The sequence below is a fragment of the Anabas testudineus genome, chromosome 15 (assembly GCF_900324465.2).
Source record: "Anabas testudineus chromosome 15, fAnaTes1.2, whole genome shotgun sequence".
In the NCBI taxonomy this organism is placed as follows: Eukaryota; Metazoa; Chordata; class Actinopteri; order Anabantiformes; family Anabantidae; genus Anabas; species Anabas testudineus.
The window spans coordinates 21,518,637-21,529,215 of record NC_046624.1 but is presented as its reverse complement, the minus strand read 5'-3'; the positions used below and the strand labels follow the sequence as shown (position 1 = coordinate 21,529,215).

General features: G+C 44.7%; 1 protein-coding gene and 1 pseudogene across 1 annotated transcript; one reads left to right on the top strand and one right to left on the bottom strand.

Moving 5' to 3' along the window:
- Positions 1–677: 677 nt before the first annotated feature.
- On the bottom strand, positions 678–5,397 carry LOC113158463 (annotated as a pseudogene).
- A 2,941-nt stretch (positions 5,398–8,338) lies between these two features.
- LOC113158597 (cystatin-F) lies at positions 8,339–10,324 on the top strand. The gene is made up of 4 exons (XM_026354624.1): positions 8,339–8,495; positions 9,372–9,574; positions 9,882–9,998; positions 10,160–10,324. The coding sequence occupies exons 1-4, from the start codon at positions 8,450–8,452 to the stop codon at positions 10,238–10,240; spliced, it is 447 nt and encodes a 148-aa protein (XP_026210409.1). The 5' UTR covers positions 8,339–8,449; the 3' UTR covers positions 10,241–10,324.
- Positions 10,325–10,579: the final 255 nt, after the last annotated feature.

Here is a 10,579-nt window from a genome sequence, read left to right as displayed (position 1 = left end):
AACACTGAGCTAAAGGGCTGTGACCATCATCACAGTCACTCTGCACGCACACCTGTACACACGTGCTCACTTCTGATTAGCCTGACTATGATGCCTTCACCTGTCTCACCTGTCTCACAACCAAACACGGGCTATGAAAAACCTGCACACATTGATTCACATCATTTTAATCATGACAGAAAGGCAAAGCTCTCGATTTACCGGTCAGTCTACGTTCCTACCCTCACCTATGGTCATGAGCTTTGGGTCATGACCGAAAGGACAAGGTCGCGGATACAAGCGGCCGAAATGAGTTTCCTCCGCAGAGTGGCTGGGCGCACCCTTAGAGATAGGGTGAGGAGCTCAGTCACCCGGGAGGAGCTCGGAGTAGAGCCGCTGCTCCTCTGCATCGAGAGGGGCCAGTTGAGGTGGCTTGGGCATCTGTTTCGGATGCCCCCGGGACGCCTCGTAGGGGAGGTTTTCCGGTCCTGTCCCACCGGGAGGAGGCCCCGGGGAAGACCCAGGACACGCTGGAGGGACTATGTCTCTCGGCTGGCCTGGGAACGCCTCGGTGTCCCCCCGGAAGAGCTGGAGGAGGTGTCTAGGGAGAGGGAAGTCTGGGCATCTCTGCTAAAGCTGCTCCCCCCGCGACCCGGCCCCGGATAAGCGGAAGAAAATGGATGGATGGATGGAGAAAACACAACCTGCAAGCAACAAATCCTCACAGCAGCTTTTGCTAAAAGACAAACAGATGTTTAGTGAAACGAGTCAGGAATAAAACCTCCTACAGACTGACGTCAACTTTTGAAGATTAGATCAAGTGAACTTCATTAAGCTCAGACAGGAAACCAGATTTCCAACAACTACACGGAGACGAGGAACACGGATCATCATGGTACAAATTTCTGCAGATTAAACGAGTGATGTTGGTAATGAGAGAAACCAGGTGTTTACTGCTGTTCTCAGACTAACTTCATGTGGGTTTAGATGAAACCTGGATTAAAGGACTGGCTGCTTTAATCCAGTTTTAACTTGGTATGGTATACCATGGTAGTGATGGTATTCTCCACAGTCCTGTCTGTGTTCATGGGTCTTTAATTGGACGACAACAGTTGAGCTTGAGTTCCCCACTTTGTTTCCATTGATAGTTTTAGTCTTCTCAGTGTGAAACCCACTTACACTGCAGACAGTCGACAGCAGTAAAAGTTTAAAACTCAGCTTCTGACTTGTTGAAGGAGACAAGAAACAGACTGAGACGAAGACAGTTCCTGTAGAACAGGACCCCAGATCCAACAAGGGAGGAACCGAGGAAGTGGTTTTTATCCTCAGGGTGATCAGGATCAGGGTGATGGTCAAGTGTAGAACTCTAGGTCTGGTTTCAAAACCTAAACCTAACACTTGACTGTTTCAAATTTAAAAAGCAAAAAACTAAACCTTTTCAGGTTTTCCAGGATGCCGTGCTCACTGCTCTGTTTCACTCCTCTTATCCTACATTCACTACCTCCCCACTGCAAGGCATTCTGGGTACTGTAGTCTAGTGTGGAAGTGCCACAGGAGCAGCGCTGTAAAATTGCATGTTTTATTAATGAAGTTCTGTTAAAGTGGTTGAATTTAAACAGCAGGATGTTCATATGTTCAGCTGCTCTTCATCATCCAGTTCATCCAGTTAACAAAAACAACACAACAGGAGGAGAGTTGTTTTTTTAACCTACAGAACACACTGCAGGTCGAACAGGTGAAAAAATATATACATATAAATCATCAGAGGACGGAAATCTTTCATGTAGTACATCCATTAGTTACTGCAGTAATGACACATTTTGAATTAGCATTGATTGCTAATTGCTTATTCTGAAGGGCAGAAATCACTTCATTCCTGAATGTAAAAACAGTTAATCATCTTATTCATATTATATCATTTCTTTGTGTTGTGTGTGTCTATAGTTTGATACAGAAAACTGAGCTTGTTTAAGATTTATTTCATCAGCTGCTGTAGCAGCCCTCAGAGACAGTTTGCAGACCGTTTCTTGACCCAAGATGAGGTTTCCTGTTGTACTCTTCTGAGCCCCCATCTTCCAAACGAGAACAATCCTCCACTCATCACAACTGCAAACACACAATGAGCAGGATCTGATACTTGTGCTGTTTGGCTCCCTTTAACAGGTCACCTGCTGTGTTGGGCCACCAGCTCCTCCTACAGTGGCCGAGGGTAATTCAGAGCCTTAGACTCCGCCAGCACTTGTTCTTTCTCTTTATCTCTGGCTTCTTCAGCTTTCAGGAACATCTCTAAGGTGTAGTGCAACCCTCCGTTATCCTCCACCATCTGATCTATTTTCTCCAGAAGCTCAGTTGTCTGTGTTGGGTCGTTGGTGTTGGTGTTGTTGAAGATGTGATATCGACCGTGACACTTCTGAATGATATCTTGCAGCTCTTTGAAACAAACTCTTCAAACGTTTGATTTCTTAGCTTGTCTCCATGAGTGAATAACACCACCATGTATTTAGATTTGTCTTCACCAAAAGTGGTTTCTATCATTTTCATGGTTTCCCTGTCCTCCACTGTAAAGTGGCCCAGCTGAAAAAACACCAAGAAGGCATGAGGACCAGGAGAACACATGCCCATGCACATTTCGATCCTCCTCACCACGTCGTCATTTCCTAAACTTCTGTCAAACAGGCCTGCAGTGTCGATGACTGCAGGCTTTTGACCTCTAACCTCTCCTCTCTCTTTCTTACATTCAGATGTTATGAGAGGTTGGACACAGTTTCAGACTCGAAAGCGTCTCGACCAAGGATGGTGGTTCCTGATGAAATCTTCCCAGTCCCTGTCTTCCCAACCAGAACGATCCTCCACTCGTCAGAACCTCTCCGACAAATGTAGAGTAAGTAAAGTAAATTGTTGAAAGTGAAAATCCATCCTCTGTCAGCCACCGTCAGAGGACGGGACCTGTACAAACCAAATTAAGTTTTACTGCAGCTTTACTACTGTGTAGGAGCGTAGCGGAGAATATTCCACTAAAAACATTTGAAAAACGATTTAAAAAGTACTTAGTTACAGGTCACTGACTCAGCTATCGAAGTTGGTAATATAATCAGTGTAGTATAATATTAAACATAGAGAAGTGCAGAGAATATTCCCTTATGCTTTTCTCAGTCCTTGATTCAAACAGAAATAAAACAACAGCTAGAACATTTCAGATTCAGACTTTGAAATAAAATGAAAGAACAATATTAAAAACATGTGAAATGTGTGTCCCACCTTCAGAAACTGCAGCACACATGATGAACAGCTGATCTGCAATGGTGATGTCTCTGCTAAGAATGAATTGAATGATTCTTCCTGAGTTTTATAAGGACTCCAATTTCTGTCACAAGAGAATAATGTGACAGTGTCATGTGATGCCGCTGCTACAATTATTATCCTGACAGTGAGTTAATGAGTTATCTTCTGGAAACTGGAGCACAGTTAAAACAAATGAAGCAGAATTCACAAGTGTTGAATTGTTCAGACATTATTCTGGAATGTGAGCTGGGATTAGACCGTCTACGTGATACAGGTTAGTCTGATTGTCAATTGTGCGCCTGTGGCCTGGACTCTCCAACACCTGCAAAGGTCCATGTGGTGTTGGTCACAGAGATGTTAGCAACAAGTCCTTTAAATCCTAGAAGCTGTGAGGTGGAGCCACCATTTCTAAGACTAGATCTGATACAGAAGCCCAACATCCTATCTCTATTGCCTGGTTTGTGCCTCATTAGCTCTCTTTTGGCTGGTGTCCAAGGCCCTGTCGAGTGGACCCATTTGTCTGGCCATGATCATTCAAACATAGGACAGAAATGAACTAACAGGAAGGCCAGAGCAGCAATAGGGGACTGCATATCTTTGTAATCATCTTGCATCTCTTACCGACTGAGTATCTTTGCAGTGAGCCTGTGTCTGACCACGTCAAACTGAGTCTACTGGTCTTCAGTAGGTTTGTTCAGTAATCAGTCTATAGTGAACAAGAATAAAGGGAGGTGATTGCTCTCTTCTGTTTCACTGTGTCTTGTTAAATATGACATGATTCTCTTAATATCGCTTTTATTTCTGTTGCAGTAAATGATTCATGATTCAAATGTGCGCTAACGAGGGTAAAGTGCAGTGGTTGTTTAACTTTGTCCCACTCATTGTCCTACTCATTTCATCCATAATTAGGATGTTGTGTTGTGTCCTTACAGTGTTTTGGGAACCATTTTGTTCTCAACAGCATATAAAATGAGAACCAGATACTAAAACCCACATTTGTGTTTGACTTTCCTTTGAGACTTTAATTACACCACCCTTACTAAGACACTTCCTACCTTTACCCAGTTTGTGAGCTGTCCCACCAGGGGGGAGAGGACATTGGACCTGATATATGCTAATGTTAAAGATGCCTACAGCTCCACTGCCCTCCCCCCTCTGGGAAAGTCAGATGACAACCTGGTACATCTCCTCCCACAATACACACCTTTAGTTCAGAGGCAGCCTGCTGCCATTAAAACTGTAAAGAGGTGGACAGAGGGGGCACACCTTGCCCTGCAGGGATGCTTTGAAGAGACAGACTGGAAGACTCTCTGTGAACCTCATGGTGAGGACATTGATGGACTGACAGACTGCATCTCTGACTACATTAATTTCTGTGTGGACACCCAGGCACCCACAAAAACCATTTGCTGCTTCCAAAACAAAACCATCCTGAATGACAAAAAGAAAGCATTCAGATCAGGAGACAGGGAGGCAGCAAAGAGGGTCCAGAGACTGCTGTCTGTCAAGATCAGCGAGGGGAAGTAGAAACTGGAACAGCGTCTTCAACAGAACAACACCAGGGAGGTTTGGAGGGGTATGAGGACCATCACTGGCTACAAGTCCAGCAGCCAGGAGACTGTGGGGACAGTGGACCGAGCCAACAAATTGAATAATTTCTTCAATCGATTCCAGGCTGATCCACTGAGCCCACTTCAGTTCACTAACTGCTCCTCAGTCCCTCCCCCACACGACTCAGCCACCACCCTAACAATCTCAGCTGAGCAGGTGAGAAGAGAGCTGAACAGGCTTCACCCCACAAAAGCGGCAGGTTCTGATGGAGTCAGCCCAAGGGTGCTGAAAGCCTGTGCTCCTCAGCTATGTGTTGTTCTCCAACACATCTTCAACCTCAGCCTGCAACTGGAGAGAGTTCTTCTAGGGTGGAAAAAGTCGTGCCTGGTTCCCGTGAATAAGACGCCACGTCCCAGAGTCCTCAATGACTTCAGACCTGTGGCTCTGACATCACATATCATGAAGGCTTTTGAGAGGCTGATCCTGGAGTCCCTCCGACCTCTGGTTAAACTCTCACTTGCATCCCTCCAGGTTGCAGATCAACCCCATATTGGAGTGGATGGCGCCATCATAAACCTTCTCCATCGCACCTACACCCACCTGGACAAGCCTGGGGGCTTAGTGAGGATCATGTTTTTTGATTTCTCCAGTGCATTCAACACCATCCGGCCTGCACTGCTGGGAGAGAAATTAAAAAACATGTAGGTCAACACCCCCCTGATCTCCTGGATCATGGACTACCTCACTAATCGTCCACAGTACGTCCGCCTGCAGATCTGTATGTCTGACACTGTGGTCTGTAGCACAGGTGCTACAGGGGACAGTTCTGTCTCCATTCTTCTTCACCCTGTACACCTCAGACTTCAGGTACAACTCAGAGTCCTGTCATCTTCAGAAGTTCTCTGATGACTCTGCAGTTGTAGGATGTATTAAGGGTGGAGATGTCACAGAGTACCGTGGAATGGTGGACAGTTTTGTGGACTGGTGTGGACTCAACCATCTGCAACTCAACATCAACAAAACAAAGGAGCTGGTGATGGACTGAAATCGGGGAGTCCTGTCATCCCTCTCTCTATACAGGGGGAGGAGGTGGAGGTCGTGTCCGAGTACAAATACCTGGGAGTGGACTTGGACAACAAACTGGACTGGACCAAAAACTCATCAGTATTGTACAGAAAGGCTCAGAGCTGGATGTACTTCAAGGCTCAGGTCCTTAAACGTCCACGTGGGGGTGGAGCTGGACCCTCTACATTTTGTGGCTGAAAGGAGGATGTTGTCTAAACTCCTCTCAATCCTGGACAATCCCTCCCACCCATTGCCATTATGTTGGTGTTGGATCTTTCCTGGTTCTGGTTCCTTTTCTTTCTGTCTGTTTTGAGAACAATGGTAATGAGGCAAAACAATTTTCCTTTGGGATTAATAAAGTTTTTTGATTCTTGAATCTTGAATCTTGAATCTTAGTTTCACTCCTCGGTCTAGAGTTTGGACAGGATGCCAACTGATCAGACAGCTGAGGGACTAAATGTTGTACTGAGGTTTAACTTCATCTTTATCAGCAGAAAATATTATACAGGAACTATAAGATTTCACCTTGTTTTTACACACTGATATAAAACAGATCCAGATGATGATGGTGTATTTTTTTCAACCTAAGGGACTTTTCTCTGGGACCAGGGACATAAAGTTTTATTGGGATTGAGTTCCATTACCTTTGTTTATGAGGGTCTAGGGTCTACATTTAGTTCCTTACTGTAGTTCTGCCTCCCATAAAGTCCATAGTCAGGTGGTGGTACTTTCAGAAGGTTCTGAATCTCCCGGGGTGGGGGCTGCACTGTTAAATGTGGCTGACTGATTAGATGCCATCCACACTCACGTGTGAGGCAGTAAGTAAAGTTTCATTACTGGAGCTTTGTCGCTGGAAAAGAAAGTACCAGAAACGTTCTGACAGAGTTCTGTTGGTTTCACTGCTTCTCGTCTGTGACCTACCACAGTGGACGAATGTTAAACAGTGATCTGTTTGACTTATATTAAACTATTTGATAATAGCTTTTCTCTGCTTTACTCCACAGTTTTTTACTCACTTCTGCAGAGTCATTGTTGAACGTTGGGGGGTTTCGGACGACAGCACTGAAAAGAGGAAGTGAAGTTACTACAGCACCGTGAACATGGCTCTCCAACATCTAAAGAGAAAGAAATACATGAATGGATTACCAAACAGGCCTCCAGGTGCACAGTCACAGTCGACAAAAGGCACATAATCAATAAACAGAAAGAAAGAGACAAACACAACACCAAGACAACTGTGACACCCTAAAGTTATAGCAAAATAAAGGAATTAATAGCGCTAACTTCGGTTTCTGGTGAGAAGAGGTCGTACCAGGGTCATAGTTGGTCCAATTATCTAAGTCATATGTCACAGGCTGGATTTCTGGACAAAACTGAATTTAAACACCTAGTGTGTAGAAGTAAACAAAAGAGATTAGTGAAGACCTCAGAAGAAGAGTTGTTGCTGCTCACTAACCCCAACAGTACTGTTCTCCTCCCCCGGACTGGTCGACCCACAAAGCTCACACCAAGAGCAGGTAGTCCAGGGGTTCCAGGAACCTCAGGGAAACGTCAAGGACACGAAAGGTTTCTGTGACAGTGGATAACATCAGTGTTCATGAGTCACCATCAGGAGAACTGAACTACAGTGGGGTTGATGTCAGAGCTGCAGGAAGCTGTTGCTCTCCGAACAGAACATTAGTGCCCGACACGTGGAGAAACCAGAAGCTACTGGAAGAAAGTTCTGTGGACTCATGAGACCAAAGTCGGACTTTTAGTCTTGAATGAGAAGCTGTTCTGATTGATGACGAGCAGACTCTGCATCCAGCAGATGAACCTGATCCATCTGTGGATCACAGTGGTGGCAGCGTCATGATCTGGACCAGGACAACCTCACATCACTGACGGAGCTGTGAATTCTTTGTTCACAGTTGTTTAATTGTTCAAACAAAGTCTACAGGAAAATGTGAAGGAGCCAATTTAGGGAGGTGAAGCTGAACAGGATGTGATTCCTGAAGACGCAAACATTTAAGATTGGATCTTTTATACATTAAATAAAAGACTAAGTATACATGTCTTGGTTTATCTACTTTTATGACTGAAAACCACGTGTTTATGCAGAAACAGTCTAAAAGGTTCAGGATCTCTAAAGCAGCTTCAGTCTGAGGCAGGTGATTACTGAAGCAGAAACAGGTAAGCTCAGGCTAATTGGAAAACAGAGACAGGTGAGTGAGAGCATCTAGTGGCTGAGGAGAACTGATCTAAAACACAGAGTGTTAAGGTTAGATCGGGAACTGAGATGGTTTTCATTCATCCAGGACCTGACAGTTACAGGAAGTTTTGTATTTTAGTGTCATTTACTGAAGCTGTTTCCTCTCGTGTGCCTTGTTTCAAGTAGTGAGTGTAAAATGTGGTCTAAATATTAGAGAATAAAAATGAGCAGGTCCAGGAAGTTACTTCACTGACAGGAACTGTCGTCACGCAGCAGTGAACAAACTGGTCCTGCAGCAACATGAGTGTGTTTGTGGTGTGAACAGAGCTGAACTGTGGTCAGAGTGTGTCCGCCTCACAGGAAACTGAGACAGAGACAGCGATGGGACTGAAGACGCTGCTGCTCGTTCCTCTGCTCACTGTTCTGGGTAAGGCACTAAAAACTTCAACATTTTCTCATCGTTAGTTTGTCTCTGAGGACTCAGGGTCCACATGGATTCAAGAAACCGAAGCTGCTGCTCGTCTGTTTCGTTTGAGTTTATCCTCTTCAAGCTGCTGTATCGCCGTAAAACTAAAGTCTGCAGGAAGAAGCCTGAGGACGTCACACAGTGAAAATATCTAAATCAGCTCTGCAGGTTTCTCTCCAGTGAATTATTTCTAGAAATTAAGGAGTGGCCTTGTTTATGGAGTCAAATGAAATGTGTGATTAGTATAATCTAATTGAGCAGGGACACAGTTTATCTCCTGGAGCTGTTTGAGTTTATCTGTCATCTGCTTTGTTCTCGCAAGTAACAAGACTGTAAAGAAATACTCAAGTAGTGGAATACTACATTACAAAGGACTACACAGTCCTTATAGTATTATATACCACTGCAGTACTTTAGTTCTGCATAAAATCATGTAAGATCACAATTAGGATTCTGCACTGAAAGATCCATTAAATTAGAATTCATCATTTTATGAGATGTTATGTCAAAGTGAGACCGTCTATACAACATATGAAGGTTTGGGACTTGATCTAGAAGTTCAGCTTGTTCCAGGTGCATTTTTCCTTTTTTAACTGAGGTTTAGACACTAACCAGTTTCAGGAAGTGTTCTGTCTGCAGAGTGAGTGGAAACTGCACCTAGCGCCACCTGGAGGTGGCAGAGTTCATTAGCAGATGATCCTTTACTGATTATCACCGGGGACATTCACCTGCCACAGATCAGAGCACACTGCTGATGGTTTATTGATGTAGTGACAGAGCAGCAGCAGGTAAATCCCACTGACCTCCTGCAGCTGTGCTCCTCCCCTGTATCTACAGGTGCTCTCTTCTTTCCTCTGCCAGAGGGGGGTTTGGCTGATGGACACCATCCCGGCCGCTCCATGCCCGGATCTCCGTACAACATCAGCCAGGACGACAGCGGCCTCCAGCAGGTCGTCCTCGACGCAGCCTACCGCTACAACAACCAATCCAACGACGCCTTCCTGTTCAGAGCCTCGGCCATCCACAGAGCACAGCGACAGGTACGACAGGAAACACCTGGAGCAGCATAGAGTAATGAACTGACAGGTACTCCAGGTAAAGTGCAGTCAATTCATGTCTGTGCATCTGCAGAACATCTTCACAACCTCTACTCAAGTGCAAGTATTAAATACTGCAGTAACAAAGTAATCTGTGATAAAACAAAGTATTTGAACCAGAGAATCTTACATTAGATTAATCAATAGAAAGTAAAGTGCTGAATGATTCTGTCCATTATCTTATTACTGACGTGTTAACGAGCAAAGATCAGGTGTGTGTGTGTGTGTACTGAGGACGTGTATGTTTCAGATTGTGAAGGGGGTCCGGTACATCGTGGACTTCGACATCTCCAGAACTGTCTGTCGTAAACGAGACAACAGCAACTTGTCCAACTGTGACTTTCAGCCTGTGGGTCGTCTGCACCAGGTGAGTCTGGAAACATTCACAAATGACTTCTAATCATTACCGTTTCACAGGTGAATCACAGTAACACAGCTGATAAGATAGATGCTAATAAAAATGACTAATGAAATATTTTCTGTCCTCTTTTGCATCTTGTGAGCATCTGTTGTTTCTCTGTTTTCCAGACATTTCAGTGTCACATCGAGCTCTGGACGATTCCCTGGTTGAACGAGACCGTGACACAGGTTTTCCTCTGTAAACCATGAAGGCTCCACCTTTCTGAACTGCCTCTCCACCTCTGTAAAAGTAGATTTTTCTATTTGGCACAAAATAAAACCAACCTGCAGACATCTGGACTCTGGATTTTGGTTCAGTGCTGGTTCAGGTGATTCTCAGGTGGATTTGATGGACTCATCAGAGACTTGTTCACAAAACTGACCTGCAGCCGTTAAAGTGTGTGAGTCCAAGGGGAATCCACCTGAGTGAGTCTGAACCTGAGGAGATCTGAGCTTTATACAAAGACACGAACGTGGAAAATTACTCTTCAGTTAGTCACAACTTCCTGTTTCCAGGTCTGTCGACTGCTGAACACCAGCAGAGAAATG

Excerpts from the sequence above, each read along its gene's own strand:
- LOC113158597 (XM_026354624.1), top strand. The coding sequence starts at position 8,450 with ATGGGACTGAAGACGCTGCTGCTCGTTCCTCTGCTCACTGTTCTGG. Across the intron at positions 8,496-9,371 it reads TCCTCTGCTCACTGTTCTGG|GTGCTCTCTTCTTTCCTCTG; the intron begins GTAAGGCACTAA and ends CTGTATCTACAG. Across the intron at positions 9,999-10,159 it reads CTGTGGGTCGTCTGCACCAG|ACATTTCAGTGTCACATCGA; the intron begins GTGAGTCTGGAA and ends TCTGTTTTCCAG.